Source organism: Protopterus annectens, chromosome 11.part0 (genome assembly GCF_019279795.1).
Source record: "Protopterus annectens isolate FY-2018-M chromosome 11.part0, PAN1.0, whole genome shotgun sequence".
NCBI lineage: Eukaryota > Metazoa > Chordata > Ceratodontiformes > Protopteridae > Protopterus > Protopterus annectens.
The window spans coordinates 530414993-530431708 of record NC_056745.1 but is presented as its reverse complement, the minus strand read 5'-3'; the positions used below and the strand labels follow the sequence as shown (position 1 = coordinate 530431708).

The following is a 16716-nucleotide window of genomic DNA, read 5'->3' as shown; positions in this document are numbered from 1 at the left end:
ATTTAGATACGTTACCAATGCATTTAATTCCATATGAATTGCAGGAGTCATTGCTGGTCACATTACAGGTGCTGCAAAGAGCACTTCTGCTGCAAAGATTGAAACAATATTAATCTCATGAACTTTAATTGTACTTTGACTTGGGAATGGGGTCTATTCCCATCATAGTAATAGAAACCCAAAAGACTTGGAGAAATTAAAAAAAAAAAAAGAGACGGTTGGCAGTCCAGTAATCCTTTACCTGAGTAGTTGTTGTACCCGGTGGCCTTTGAATCCCAACCATCTACCAGGTGGGTCACTCCTCCCACCAATGAGCTCATAGAATTGATCTCTCGGTAGGTGTGGGATAGACCAGATTTTATTGAACCAACTTCCCGGAGACCAAACATGATTATTACAGCATCAGCCAACAAAACGTTTTGGACAAAAGGGGTTGCAGTAGATGCCATGGTGGTGCGGCAGGTACTAAAAAGGAACTATTGAAAGGAGAGGTCCACTATTCATCCTATGAATAAGGATTCCAGGATGCTGGATAGATGCTGGAAGTGAGTCTTTTCTTCAGCGACCTTTGCCTTGAGATCTGTGAATTACCTTTCCCATTTCACTAGGTTACAAAGGTGATCTGCTCATGGAGCGCTCTCTCTCAGATGCCCTTGAAGGAGCCATAGCTGAGGGTGTCCGAGAGAAGGTTGCTTCCCAGCTGGCAACCCTATAATGTTCATCGTGTTTCACTGTTGCAGTCATTACAATTGGGTTATCCTGCTGTCAGGCTACCCGCAGTCGGCCCGAGTTCCAAAGTCTAGGTCGGCGTCAGTGGCTGTCGCCTCCTCCCTGACGTCAGTGCGTCAGGGGTATAAAAGATGCAGCCGACACCATTTTCTTCAGTCTTTCTTGCCGCGTGGTGCCCGAAGCAAAAGCAGTTCGCAAGTGCCAGTTGGCAGACTCCTGAGATTTTCAAATTCGAATTTCAGATCCGAAGGCTTCATTAAAGCTAAGTACCCCGTTGGGGAAACTTTTTTTCTTGCTCCAGACCGATGTTAGAAAAAGTTAATTGCATTTCTTGTAGGAAGCAAATACCTCATAAGGATTTTCATTCTTAATGTATTCCTTGCCTAGGCCCTGACCACGACGTTGCTAGTTGTCGGTTTTGTGCTAGATTTAACCAACGCACTATTCAGTGTCGGTACAATTTTACATTTCATTACTTTGGCAGAAGATTCAATTATATAATGCCGTCGGAACAACCGACTACCGGAGTTTATAAAAAACGCAAAGAAAAAGAAAAGGATGGGCATCCGAGGTCCAAAACCGATGACAAGGCTTCCTCTAGTCCTGTCACCGGTTCTCAGTGAGGTGCTTTCGCAACCCCTGACGCCCGCTACCTCTGAGCCACAGGCCGCTTCCGACTCCCACGTGGAGCCGACTAGGCTGCTGGAAACTCAAGGTGTTGGACACTCAGAAACTATTCCCTCAGATGGGTCCCGAGCCGCTGAGCAGGCATCAGCTTCTGAGGGTGTTTTCAGGCCTACACAGTTATATGTGAAACCAACTTCAGCTTCAAAGGCTAAGACTAAAGCAGCTCTAATGACAAAGAAACAAGTACAGTATTCTCCTGCACAGGCCTCCATGCCTAAAAAACAGATGCTTAAAATGGCCGAAGACCTAATTACTTTGATCAGGGGATCCCATCCCCCTCCTGATAAAAGGCCTAGGCAAGAGATAGAATATGAATCTTCAGATCAGGTTTCCATTTCTTCTGATACTTCTTCTGAACAGGAATATTCTCTTCCTCTCTATGAGGATTCTGATGCTGAAGAATCTATCCCTTCAGCCTCTCCTCCTGAGGATTATTCTTTTGGGGAGACCCTGCATACTATGAGGGAGCATTTCCACTGGGAGTGCCAGGATTACTCAGAATCCAAGAAAAGGCTCCGAGACTTCCTTTTATTACCTCAGCACAGGCCCCTTGCTATTCCTCCTGTTTTAGACATTGTAGATGATGTATTTTCAGAGTCCGGTCTGTCTCCTGGCTCTTTACCACCAGCTCCTGTTAAGCCACACAGATACTACAGGGTTCCTGATTCTCATACATTTCTTTATGAAAACCCTGCTGCTGACTCGGAAACTATCTCTCAGGGTCCCAAAGGGGTCAAGGCTTCCACTGCAAAAAACCCTATCCCCTCTGATAGGGATTCAAGGGCCCTGGACAGATGGGGGAAAAAGATTTATACTCTTGCTACCTTGGCTGTAAGAGCTTTAAATCGCCAGTTTCATATGCTTAAATATCAGCAATATCTTGTGTCACTGATTAAACAGAAAATGTTGACAAATTCAGAATGTGCAGAAAACAAAGAAATGCAGGATTTATTGCATGCAGCTGAACAAGTGTGAAAGCATACTTTGCAATGTGGTTTTGATTCTCTAGAGGCCTCCTGCAGGGCCGCTGTTACAGTTTCTGTCATTAGGAGGCATGCTTGGTTAAAAGAACAGAATCTGCCCGATCATGTTAAAGCAAAACTATTAGATGCTCCATTATAGCATGATACCTTGTTTGGTGCTAAAGCAGAAGAGGTGTTGAAGAAAATGGAGGACAAAGCTAATTCTATGCAAACAGTCAAGGATTTCTTGCAGGTACAGCCTCCCAGATTTAGCAGGAACTGGCCTACAAAGAATTGGTCCTTTCCAGTGTCAGACAGGCCACAAAGAGGCAGATACAGATGCCCCAGAGGCAGATCACAGCCCCAAGGCTCATACAGGCCTAAACAATGGGGTACTTCTACCTCCAAAAGTGGAGAGGAAAAATCACAGCCATACAGGAAACAGTCTCAATGACTTTCCCCTGCCAGCACCAAGCACTTATCTTCTGGCAGCTCCTTTGGGGGGAAAACTAGCACTTTTTTCACAAAATTGGCACATGATCACCCAGGACAAATGGGTCTTAAATATCGTATCACAGGGCTACAGGTTCCACTTTCACACCCGGCCAAGGCCAAACAGTATGCCAGACCTGCCACGCAATCAGTGGGCAGAGGCACAAAAACAAGTTTCATCCCTCATGGACATGAGAGCCATTCAGCAAGTACCACAGCAAGAGCAGGGACTAGGATTTTACTCGAGGCTATTTTTGGTGCCCAGAAAGGACAAAGCCTGGAGACCACTACTGGACCTGTCTATCCTAAACACATTCCTGGATATTCCAAAATTCAAAATGTTAACTCTGCAGCAGCTTCTGCCCATGCTGAGCAAGAAGGCTTGGCTTGTGACATTAGACCTAAAAGAGGGATACCTGCATGTCCCAATCAGACAATCATGCAGAAGATACCTCAGATTTATAGCTGGCTCAATGCACTACCAATTCTCTGCACTGACTGCCCTTTGGCTCATCTACCGCTCCCAGGGTCTTCACAAAATGCCTGGCACCAGTAATTGCATTTTGCAGACAGAGAGGAATACAAATATATCCTTACTTGGAAGACTGCCTTATTCAAGTAGAGAACAAGGACATTCTACTACAGCATCTGGCGTTTGCAAAAAGATTACTAACAGGTCTAGGGTACACAGTAAACGAAAAAGAAATCAAAACTCGTACCCTCTCAAGAGATAATATTCCTGGGTGCAAGCTTAAATACAACTGCCCAGATGGCTTATCTCAGGCCAGACACACAGACAACTGACTACTTATTTCAAAATGTTGGCAACAAAGACCCAGATGTAATGTGATCCTATCTCGCCTACATTCTGTACTGATGGGTTCGGAGCCGATCCTCGGCTCCGACTCGGCACGCTATACTATAGAACGAAGTCTCTTATTGGCTGAGCTATCCCACATCCCAGGATGCACCACCACTGCTTCCCCACATCTCGTTTGCCGCTTTACAGCAAAGACGTGGTCTCGGACTTGGCTGAGCTAAGTGCTTATTTCTTAAGAAATTTCCGTCAGGAATTTTTTGATTAGTCGACCCAAAAGCTGTTTTAACAGCTATCGTTGTTGTGTGACTGAGTTTTGAGTTAATTTTTGTTGTAAAATTTGTCTTTAATTTGAGGGAAAGGATCCCGTTTAAGTTAGAGGGGCCTTGCCCTCGTGCGTGATTGAACTACTTAGTGTGAGTCTTGTGGTAGTATTGTAGTCTACTTGGTCAAGTATCCCGTTTTATGTTAGAGGGGTCTTGCCCTAATTCACATCTTCTTTAAGAAAATTTTGTGACTAAAAGTTTCCTTTCTGTGTAGTGATTGTGTATCAGCATGTCTAAAGAGCACAGACCTTCTGGGTTCAAAAAATGCTCTAAATGCAGCTACAAAATGTCCATAACGGACGATCACTCTTTGTGTCTGTATTGTTTAGGCCCTAAACATCTTCAGGAGTCATGCAGCGTTTGTCACGCTTTTTCCTCCCGTGTCCTCCAAGAGAGGAAAAACAAATTGATTTTAAAAGGGCTTATTACACCTTCTTTTGAGGAGGCTTTATCTTCTTCCTCTTCACCTTCGAAGAAAAAGAAATCATCGGCTCCGACCAGCCCGTCGGAACCGGCCACAAAGAAATCTCGGCAGGCTTCTCCATCGGCTCCACGGACTTCGGAGCCGAGGGCGGAACGGTCTGCCTCGATGCCTCCAGCCTCGACTCCTCTGGCTTCGGAGCCGATGGCTAGAGCTTCGAGAGGTGGGTCACCTTCATCGACTCCACTGTCTTCGGAGCCGATGAGAGTTGCCCGCTCAGACTCTTCCCCTTCGGTGCCGAAGTCCGCCCGGCTCGAGAAATTGCAATGGTTGTGGAGTCTCCCTCGACACCAATATTTATCGAGACGATTCGGAGCCGGCCCCCCAGTCGTTCGGAACCGGTGGAGAAGTCGACTCGAACTCATTCGATCTCTTCTCGGTCTTCGAGGATGTCGGATTCGGACATAGACAGGGTACTTCAAAGGCTGTTTCAGTCTCCAGTCTTCCAAAAGTTGGTTTCGGCTCCAGCCCAGTCGGCTCTGGAGCCGATTGCCCACCCTGTTGTCTTGGTTCCTCCTCCAACAGCCTCGGCACCGTTGGAGTCGGTGCTAGTGGAGCCGGTGGAGGTTTTCGGGTCGGCTCCGACCCTTACTCCAACCCCGCCCTTCGGGTCGGAGTTCGGTACACGGACCTCCTCGGTCGGCCCCGGGGTTGACGCTTCGGGACCGATGTTTTCGGTTCCGAGCCTCCCTCTCGGTGCGTCGGCTGCGGGAGTGCCGTCTACTGTTGTGGCCTCAGGAGTCGGACCTTCCCAGGACTCTGGGGGTCCGGCCTTCAGGGCCATGAGGAGTGCTTTGGCCAAATCTTCTTTGGCCACCTCCACCGTCTCACCGGCACCTTCCCTTGACACGGAGACTGGTTTCTTTGTAGTCCCCCTGTCTCAAGACAGCGGAGCCCTGGGGCCTGAGGTCACCCCCATTGGGGCTTCCCCCCTTCCTGAAGGTCCCTCCGAAGCGTCTACGGAGGAACCTCCAAGGAAGAGACAGTGCAAGAGGAAGCACGTCGACTCCTCTGACAAGTCTCTCACCTCGGACACCGACCTCGATGATGCGGAGGGGTCCCCCAAGTCATCCTCTGATGATGTCTCCTTTGTGGACATTTTGGAAATCCTGAAGCAACGAGGCGACTGGCAGTCCAAACCCCCTTCCGCTGAGGAGTCGGTATTCCTCAAGGCCTTCGGGGCTCAGCCCTCCGCCTCCTGGGTGTCTCTGCCCTTCGATGAGCTTCTGGATTTGATCTCTCGAAGGGCGTGGGAGCACCCGGATTCTGTGGAACCGGTGCCAGCTCGCCCCAATAAATTTCTTTCAGCCCCCCCCCGAAAAGGATTTTCTCTCCAAAGGTGTGGCTGTAGATGCCCTGGTGGTGGCATCTGCTACCCAACAAGATGTGGCAGAGGCTTCGACATCCGTCCATCCTCCTAATAAAGAGTCCAGGAGCATGGATCGGTACGGGAAGCGCACCCTTACTTCAGCAACCTTTACTTTAAGGTCTCTGAATTATCTGACGCACTTCACCAGACTTCAGAGGGATCTGGTCAAGGAACTTTCAGATACCCTCTCTGGTAACCTACCTGAGCAGTTGGCCCAGACGGTTAGCTCTCAGCTGGCTACCCTATCATCGTTATCGAACTCGTCCATGTGGCTCATTTCGTATGCAGCCGAGGGGGTGAGTAGAGCGGCGGGAACAGGTGTTGCTCTACGGAGACAAGCCTGGCTTCGCCTGTGTCATTTTGCGGAAGCCTTCAAGTCTTCCTTTGCCGATGCTCCCTTCGATGGGTCCTCTAGGGTTTGGACCCAAGGTAAAGGACACCTTGACTCGCTGTGAACAAGAGAGGTAAGACTTTGACTGCCGTAGGGGCATGGTTTTCCACTCCCTTCAGGCCTTATCCCAAGGCTAGAAGAGGGGGGAAAATGTGGTTCCATAAATCTCAAAAGACTTAATCCTCACAGCAGGGCGATCCCCCTTCTAGAGGCAGAGGAGGGGGAAATTTTTCAGGAAGACGGCATCCCAGAGGCGGTGGAGGCCCCTGCAACACTGGAGACCGTGAGTCCTTTCGTGGTTCCTCAACCTTCCAGCATCCCTGAAGGATTGCCCGACTGTGCAGCTCCGGAGCCAGTCGGGGGTCGGTTTTCGAAGCACCTAAAGGCCTGGGAGAGTATTACTCAGAACCGATGGGTGCTCCGAATCATCACCGGAGGTTACACCATCCCTTTTTCTCAACCCCCCCCTCCATCCCGAAAAATCCCTTGACCCGCCACCCAGTCAGTGGGATCTTGCAGCCACCGAAATCTCAAAGCTGCTTCAAAAAGGGGTCATCCAACCGGTCCTCGCAGGCCAGACCGGATTAGGGACTTACTCAAGATTCTTTTTGGTGCCAAAAAAGACCAGGGGCTTGAGGCCCATTTTGGATCTCAGCAAGCTAAATCGATCAGTCAAGAAGTCCAAGTTCCGGATGGTCACCTTGCAATCCATTCTCTCTCTGCTGGAGAAAGGTGTTTGGATGTGCTCCATAGATCTCAAGGACACCTATTATCACATCCTGATAGATCAGGCATCCAGGAGACACTTGCGCTTCAGCCTGGGAGACAGTCATTTCCAGTTCCGTGCACTGCCCCTTAGTCTCATCACAGCCCCCAGGGTGTTCACCAAATGTTTGGCGGTGGTGACTGCTCACCTGAGAAGTCTAGGATTCCAGGTGTTTCCATACCTAGACGACTGGCTCCTAACTGCCACTTCCAGGTGTCTACTCTTACAAAACTAGCAGCCACTATATCTCTAGGCAATTCCCTAGGAATCACCTTCAATTGGGCAAAGTCTGTGTTGCTGCCATCTCAGCGCATTTTTATCGGAGTAGAGATAGACTCAAAGCAAACGCGGGTCTATCTTCCTACGGAGAGGATAGAGACATTACAGTCTCAAGTTCGAGCCTTGCTCCTCAAACGCAGAGCCCCAGCCAGGATGGTCCTACAACTGTTAGGCTCCATGTCGGCCACCGTTCTCCTAGTCCCCTTGGCAAGGTTACATATGAGGATTCTCCAGTGGCTCCTGTCAGTCCAGTGGTCTTATCAAGATCTCCCTCTGTCACCTCATTCTGATCACAGAGACATGCAAACAGGACCTTCGTTGGTGGCTTCTTTCCTCCAACCTGGATCAGGGGCGACCCTTTGTTCCACCACCTCCAGTGGCCACATTGACTATGGATGCCTCCCAGACGGGGTGGGGGGGGACATTACCTGGGCAGGTCAGTCCAAGGCAGGTGGCATTCCGACGAGAGTCTCCTCCACATCAACATACTAGAAATGAGGGCGGTGCTTCTATCGTTGCAAGCACTACACGATTACCTCCCCCCGGGCATGATTGCCATTCAGTCCGACATGTCAGTAGTCTGGTACCTGAGCAAGCAGGGAGGGACCAGATCCTCCCCCCTTTGCAGAGAGGCCATGAAAGTATGGGATTGGGCGATTGCAACCAAACGTTTTCTGGTAGCAACACACATTCCAGGGAGATCCAATGTGATAGCCGACAGACTGAGCAGAACTATTCTCTCCCCTCACGAGTGGTCTCTGAACGACAGAGTGGCAACTCAGATTTTCAGAAGATGGGGAACTCCTTGTTGCGACCTTTTCGCAACCCCCCACAACACGAAATGCCAACAGTTCTTCTCTCTCACCCCAGTTCCGGGGGAGATTCCCAAGGACGCCCTAGTCCAAGCTTGGCCCACCGGCCTGCTATACGCCTTTCCACCAGTTCCCCTTCTTCCTAAGGTGATCGAGAAGGCGATTCGCTTGGAGAGCAAAATGATTTTAGTTGCCCCATACTGGCCTCGTCAAGTCTGGTTTCCCTTTCTTCGGAAATATGCACTAGACGGTCCATGGTTCCTGGACCAAGTTCCGGATCTCTTGACCCATCAGTCGGGACAGCTTCATCAGTCCCTCCACTCGTTGAGGTTAACAGCTTGGCTCCTCCTCTTCCGACCATAGTCAGGAACCATGCTTTGGACCCGGAAGTCATACATATCTTGTCCTCGGCCCACAAGACTTCTACTAAGAAAATGTATAACAGCAAATGGAAGAGATTTGCTATTTGGGCCCAACTCCGGGGATTAGATCCCATAACTGTCCCGGTGTCAGTGGTTCTGAAGTTTTTAGCTTCTCTATTCAATCAAGGTTCTTCGGTCTCTACCATCAAGGTTCAATTGGCAGCTATTTCCAATTTTCATGAGAGCATAGAACCACCTTTGATGAGCAACAAGTTGTGTAAAGCCTTCATGAAAGGTGCTGGGCTGCTACGGCCCCCGATATCTCATCCCGCTCCACCGTGGGACCTTAATGTGGTGTTAGGTGCTTTGACCTCTTCCCCCTTTGAACCGGCAGCAACTTGTGACTTGAAATTTCTTTCTTGGAAGACTGCTTTATTAGTTGCAATTACATCAGCCAAAAGAGTTTCGGAACTTCAAGCCCTATGTGTCAAACCACCATACCTGTTTTTTCACAAGGATAGAGTATCCCTCAGACGAAATCCATCCTTTGTTCCTAAGGTTTGTTCTAGTTTTTGTCTGCAACAGTCATTGGAACTTCCAGTTTTCTTCCCAAAATACTCAAACAGAGCGGAATACATCTTTCACACCTTGGATGTTCACAGACAATTACGCTTCTATTTGGATAGGATGCACCAAACACGGAAAACAGATCAGTTGTTTGTGTCCTTTTCGGACAATAAATTGGGCAAAGCCGTCACGAAAGTCACTATTGCCAAGTGGATCAGAGACTGTATCAGTCATACTTAGTTCATTTCTAATAAAGAGCTTACAACTACAGTGAAAGCTCATTCTACCAGGGCTATGGCTACTTCGGCAGCTTTTCATTCCAAGCTTGCCATTAGTGACATTTGTGCTGCGGCTACATGGTCTTCTCCTCACACCTTCATTTCTCATTACAAATTGGACGTGGCATCTCGGGGGCGAGCTTCCTTCGGTTCCACAGTTCTCAGGAGTGTTTTCCAGTGAGCCACCCAGGAATCAGGTGCTAGGGATGCTGTCCCATCAGTACAGAATGTAGGCGAGATAGGATCACATTACATCTTTTAGTTATGTACTTACCATAACTTTAGATGTATGGGATCCATCTCGCCTACATTCCTAATAACCCACCCTCCTTCCCCCTGCCTTGGAGATCAGAAGAGACCAGACGGTTCGAGTTCAGCTGTTTTCATCTTGAAACACCTGGCAATATTATATCAACAGTCTTTGTGTGTGTGCATGTGTGCGGACAAACAAGATCTGGGGAAGCAGTGGTGGTGCATCCTGGGATGTGGGATAGTTCAGCCAATAAGAGACTTCGTTCTATAGTATAGCGTGCCGAGTCGGAGCCGAGGATCGGCTCCGAACCAATCAGTACAGAATGTAGGCGAGATGGCTCCCATACATCTAAAGTTATGGTAAGTACATAACTAAAAGTTATCTGCAAGAAAAATTCTGCAGGCTTTGGGCTTAATGGCATCATGCATTCTGCTAATGCCATATGCAAGAATGCATATGAGGAAACTTCAGTGGTATCTAAAAAGTGTTTGGACTCAACCTTGTCACAAACTGGAAACAATAATTACCCTCATCCCCAGCCTGCAACAGGAGTTTCGATCGTGGGGAAAAAGCCTGTCACCACAACACGAGACAGCCATTCACCTTGCCCACAGCCAGGCAGACATTGACAACAGATGCATCAGATTATGCCTGGGGGGCCCATATGGCAGGAAGATGTATTCAGGGCACATGGTCCGCAAGTCAAATGCATCTACATATCAATCAAAAAGAGATGCTAGCTGTTCAGAATGCTCTGACAGCCTTCAAGGATCTACTTCATCCAGGACAACTACTGATAAAGATGGACAATATTACAGTTATGTGGTACATAAATAAGCAGGGAGGCACACATTCTTACCCCCTCTGCAGACTAGCCATGAACTTGTGGGATACAGCATTGACTTACCAAGTCTGCGAGCATAATTCCTGCCAGGAAGGATAAATACTCTGGCAGATGAACTAAGCAGAAACCTAATGGATCCCCACGAATGGAAATTGGATCCACAAGTCTTCAGCATGATAACAAGGAACTGGGGATGCCCGGACATAGACCTATTTGCCTCCCCTCACAACTGCCAACTACAGAGATTCTGCACAAGGACTTAGCATGGAAAGTGGATGCTCTGTCTTTCAGCTGGAAAACCTAACAGTATATGCCTTTCCTCCTCTGCCTCTCCTCCCCAAGGTACTCCTCAAGGTCAGACAAGAGAAGCCAAAAATGATACTGATTGCCCCAGACTGGCTCCGCCAGCACTGGTATCCAACCCTAAAGAGCCTGTCTCAATGCCCAGCTTGGACATTACCTCAAATTCCTCACTTATTGACCCAACAAGACAGTCAGATACTGCACAGCCAACTCAGGACCTTAAACCTGGCATCATGGCGGGTAATGTAGCCATTCAAGACACACCTCTCTCTAAAGCAGTGATGGATGTTATTTTGGAGGCCAAGAGGCCTAGCACTAGAAAATCTTATGCAGAAAAATGGAAGAGATTCTGTGCTTGGAACCAGGCACAGGGTATTGACACGATTGTTCCAAATATTCCTCAGATTTTGCAATATTTAACTGAGATTGTGGATAAAGGCCTTTCCTTTTCATCAATTAAAATTCATGCCTCTGCCATTTCAGCTCATTACAATACAGAGCCACCTATTTTTTCTCATCCATTACTAAGGCAGTACCTCAGAGGGGCCAAAAACATAAGACCTCCAAGGAGAGCAACAATACCTGCATGGGACCTCAACTATGTCTTGGAAAAACTCACACTGCCTCCGTTTGAGCCAGTGTCTGCAGCTGATATAAAATTCTTATCCTGGAAATCTGCTCTGCTCCTAGCAATAACCTCCACTAGATGAGTCTCAGAGTTACAGACACTCATGGCTGTGGAACGTTTTATCATTTTCCATACTGACAGGGTTTCTCTGAGGACAAACCCTACATTTATGCCTAAGTTAGTGTCCAGTGTGGCCCTTAACCAAACAATTTGTTTGCCTACCTTTTATCCAAACTCACAGAATAAGGGTGAGAGACTTCTGCATTCTTTGGACATTCACAGGTAGCTACACTTCTAGTTGGACAGAACCAAAGCTTTCAGAAAGACTGATCAACTTCTAGTGGCATGTGCTGCAGGATCACAAGGAAAACCTATCTCAAAGCAGACTCTCAAAGTGGATAGGCCACTGCATTCGTTTCTGCTATTTACAGCATGGCAAATCAGTGCCTAAGGGCATTAGGCCACATTCAACCAGAGCAGCAGCCACTTCAGCAGCCTTCCTCAGAGGAGTACCAACCAAAGACATCTTAGAGGCTGCAACTTGGAGTTCAGTGCATACTTTTACAAAGCACTATCACTTACCTCTCTACTCTAAATCCAGGGCAGGCTTTGCCACTGCAGTTCTGCAGGGCCTTATAGCCTCTCCTAATCGTATTTAGCACCAGCCTCCCAACCTTAGCTTTGGGATTCAACCCAATTGTAATGACTGCAACAGTGAAACACGAGGAACATAGTACAGTTGTGTACCTACCATAAATGTAGATATTAGAGTGTATTCACTGTTACAGTCCAGGTTACCCTCCGACCATCCCCCTTTTTCCTTTGCTGGGACTTACCTGTACTTCTCTATTCTATACAACCTATGTGGTGTATTTGCTTGTAGATGAAGGAAAAGTTGTTTTTGTGTATGCATGCTTACTGGCATAATTTAGTCTACCATTTTAGGGGCACCTGACATCTGGGGCAAGAAAAACTGAAGAAAATGGTGTCGGCTGCATCTTTTATACCCCTGGCGCACTGACGTCAGGGAAGAAGCAACAGCAACCGACGCCAGACCTAGACTTTGGAACTCGGGCCGACTGCGGTTAGCCTGCCAGCAGGATAACCCAATTGTAATGACTGCAACAGTGAAACACGATGAACATAGTACAGTCGTGTACCTACCATATATAGATATTAGAGTGTATTCACTGTTGCAGTCCAGGTTATAATGACTGCAACAGTGAATACACTCAAACATCTACATTTATAGTAGGTACACAACTGTACTTTCTGTAACTAAGTCTTCCAAGAGGCTTATTACTCATGCAGCCGAAGGAAGGAGTAGAGAGGTGGGTTCCAGCAGATCACTGAGGAGACATGCCTTGGTGTGCCAGTGTGTCTTTGTGGAGCCTTTTAAGTCTTTTACATCAATGCCGTGTTTGATGGAACGTCCCTTTTTGGTCCCAAGAAGTAGAAAATGGCTGCCCGCCATGTCTTACAGGCTTCTAGGCTCAAGGGCAGCTGCAATAGTTTTAGTCCTGTTGAGGAGATTTCACATGCAAATACTACAATGGCTTCTGTCCTCACAGTGGTCAGTTATCCAGCAATTGATATCTTAACCAGATACTCCTTACGGACACCTGCAAAAAAGCCCTGTCATGGTGGATTCATTCAGATCAGGTAATGCAGGGCCAACCATATCTTCTCTTGCAATCTCAGGCCATCGTGACCACAGACGCTTCCCAGATGGGGGGCATTATCTGGGGAAGATTGTTCAAGGCACCTGGTCTCCCACCGAGGCCAATTTACACATAAGCATCCTGGAGATGAGGGCAGTGCTACTAGTGTTGTAAGCTTTTCAAGCTGCTCTTCCTCTGGGGAAAGTGAAGATTCAATTAGACAACATGTCTGTAGTCTGGTACATAAGCAAGGAGGAAACGGATCATACTCCCTGTGTTGAGAAGCGCTAAGAGTGTGGCAATGGGCAATCTCATCCAACCACTTTCTTGTAGCGGGGCACATTCCAGGAAAGTCTAGCATGATAGTGGACAAGTTGAGCAGATCCATTCTTATGCCTCATGAGAGGTCCCTCAACTGGAAAGCCGCAAAAGAGATTTTTGGCAGATGGGGCCAATCCTGCTGTGATCTCTTTGCATCCCCTCTGAACAACAAATGCAGCAGTTACTTTACCCTAATCCCCCCTAACTGGGAAGTCCCCGAGAGACACTCTGTCATACATAATTGGCCTCCTGGTCTCCTTTATGCGTTTCTTCCTACCTCCTTGATTCCAAATATCTCCAGAGAGCAAACAGGTTGAGGACAACAGTAATCCTCATTGCTCCATTTTGGCCTCAACAAATCTGGTTTCCCTCCCTTAGGCCTCATTTACGAGAAGAACCCTGGATTCTGAACCCACTCCAGACCTTTTGTCGCATCTGACAGGAATGATTCATCCCAATCTGTCCACCTCAAGCTGACAGCTTTGTTCCTCCAATTCCATTTATAGCCAGACAACCTATGCTCTCCTACCCAGTTGGTTGTATTTTGATATCATCCCATAAGCAATCCACTCAAAAGCTGTATAGGAGCAAAAGGAGGAAGTTTGCAACCTGGGCTCAACAACATGATATAGATTCCTACATAGCTCCTCTTCACTCCATTATAGAATTTTTGGCACACCTGTTTGACAATGGAGCAGCGGACTCTACTATCAATGTACAATTAGCAACTGTCTCTTTTTTTTCACATTGGGAATGATAACTTGTCTCTGATATCCAACAAGCTTTGCAAGATCTTCTTGTAAGGGATTTTATTACTAAGGCCACCGCACAAAGATCCTTCTCCTCTTTGGGACCTTAACTTGGTGCTCCGTTTTGTAGTTCAACACCAGTTTGAACCTGCAGTGACGTGATTTGAAATTTTTGTCTTGGAAGACCATTTTCCTAGTAGCCATTAGTTTGGCTAGATGAATTTCAGAAATTCAGGCCTTATCCTCCCTACCTCCATACCTAATTTTTCATAAAGACAGGGTTTCCTTGCGCACCAACCCTTCTTTTTTATCTAAAGTCGCTTTTGAGAATATTATCAAACCATTAACTTTCCCATTTTCTTTTCCTAACTTCAGTAATAAAGGTGAATATGTACTGCATCAATTGGATGTCCATAGACAATTTTTATCTGCATAGGACAAAAGAATTTAGGAAGGCAGATCACTTGTTCATTTCTTTCTCTGGTCCTAGAAAGGGCCTACCACTATCTAAGGTTACTCTAGCAAAATGGCTATCTGATTGCATTATGTTCGTCTACACCAGACAAGGTTTAGCTCTTCGCAAACTTGTTTAGGCTCATTCAACCAGGGCCGTGGCCACTTCAGCAGTTTTTCAAAGTAATGCATGTATAGGATGAAATTTGTGCCATACCTCTGAACTGTCCAGATTGTTACGTCATATTTTTGGTCTGTTCCTCACAAAATTTGTGGTTTTCTGGCAAACCACTGGCATGATCAATAATGACATACATTTGAGTTTCAGACTTCAAATCCTCCAGAAAAATGTATGTTACCACAAACCCTGTTACTCTAGTAACTTTCTAAGTTTATAAGAGCAATATTTAAAATCTGTCCCTATTTTGAGCCTTTCTCCCCCCCATTTTGCCAGGCTTTGTCCAGATTTCTTGCACTAAGAGGTTGGGAGGTATGGCAGTGGCCACTTGGGCAAATCATCTTACCTTTATCACTCGTTACAAGTTGGATTTGGTCTCCAGGGTAAGAGCCTCCTTTGGTTCGATGGTTCTGAGGAATATTCTTCTGTGAGTCCTCCCAGGATGAAGGTAGCTGGGAACTCTGTGAGGATGAAATGAAAAATTCACAATGTAAGATAAAGAAGGTATGTAGTTACCATAACATTCCATCTGTATTGTCGATTTTTCATTTCTCCTCACAACCCCTCCCTCCAAGCCCCCAAACTTTTTTGTTTCTGGCATAACAGGAAGTATAATTTATGGCTCTCTTTATCTTTTCCATACTCCAGAAATGGTCTCCTTCCAATTACAATAATTTCTTATAAAACATTTCTTTCTATATTTTTCCTTCTGGGAGTAATCCTAGCAAACAAGATCCCAGGTAACATGAAGAGGTGCACTCTGGGTAAGAGGAAGTGTCCAAGAGCCTTTTGTTTGCCACAAGCTTAGTAACAGCTGAGTCAGATCCGATGGTTAGGATCCAAGCCCATATGTGAGGAGAAATGAAAAATCGACAATACAGATGGAACGTTATGGTAAGTACTTAACTTCTTTTTATAATCACTGAAAAATGAAGCAAAATTTTAAAAGTAAGCATTTTTCTAGCCAGTTGGAGAACTTTACCCCTTCCATTCTTTATTTAAATAAATTAACTCTGCAATAGAACAGCTTCTGCAAAATGTATGGTTCAAGGAGAAAAAAAATTTCAATCTCTTTGTCTAGTCTGCTGCATAAAATGTTGTTGTTGAGATGCACCCAGTTCAGAACACCAGCACACAATGCAGCTATCCATTTCCTGACATATTCCTCCAAACCAAGGTGCAGAACAGAAACTGTACACCCATTGGATGAACATTCTACATGGCCAACAAGATCAACAGTAGCACTGACTGTTAACTGCTATTTGCTGTGTGTGTGGTCTAGTATCTATCTATCTAATCTAGCTGAGGATTCCATGAAAATGGATTTCAGTAATCATCATGCTCGTGTCTGCCAAGAAAGTCTTGCATGTTTCTTAAACTCTTCTTATAACTAATTTGCATGGTCCTGTCTTACAGCATGTCCAGAAAGGAGTTGTCACAAAATGTTCACACACACACTTACACAAAAATGCCTGAAGAGTGGAGATGTCATTTCAAGTTCTGTAGTAAAACCATTGGAAGTCAAATATTCAGCATGCATCACATTGAAGGTTCTTTTTATTATATACTTGTTTGAAAGCTGCTGTTTGAGAGCATCCCGTTGTACAATTTTCATATTTTTTGAGAGAGCATTCCTTGTAGAAGACAAATTCATTTCATCATTAAGCAAAAAAGCGTTGCTTCTTCAAAACAAAACACACTTTGTTTTTTATAGATCATATGTTTAGTATGAGAATGTAATGAACCATAATGTACCATTTAACTTTTTGTTTTTCTTCTTACAGACAACATCACGACACAAAGTTCTTGTCATGGAGTATTGCCCATGTGGTAGCTTGTACACTGTTTTAGAGGAGCCTGCAAATGCCTTTGGATTACCTGAGTCTGAATTTTTGATTGTATTACAAGATGTTGGTATGTGGGACCGCCAGTCATTGTTTTTTCTTTTGAAAAGCTTTTTCCTTCTGTAATGTTCAGTCAAAACAAAAAGTTGAAATTAGAAACTTGA

The 16716-nt window shown here is 46.1% G+C and overlaps 1 protein-coding gene across 3 annotated transcripts in view; it reads left to right on the top strand.

The window, feature by feature from the left end:
* The window catches only part of TBK1 (TANK binding kinase 1), a 3544425-nt gene that overhangs the window by 497602 nt on the left and 3030107 nt on the right, over nucleotides 1–16716 (top strand). For all 3 annotated transcript variants that reach the window (XM_044088041.1, XM_044088040.1, XM_044088042.1), the window contains exon 4: nucleotides 16493–16622. In XM_044088041.1, the coding sequence (XP_043943976.1) occupies nucleotides 16493–16622 (130 nt within the window). The remainder of the gene's footprint in view (nucleotides 1–16492; nucleotides 16623–16716) is intronic.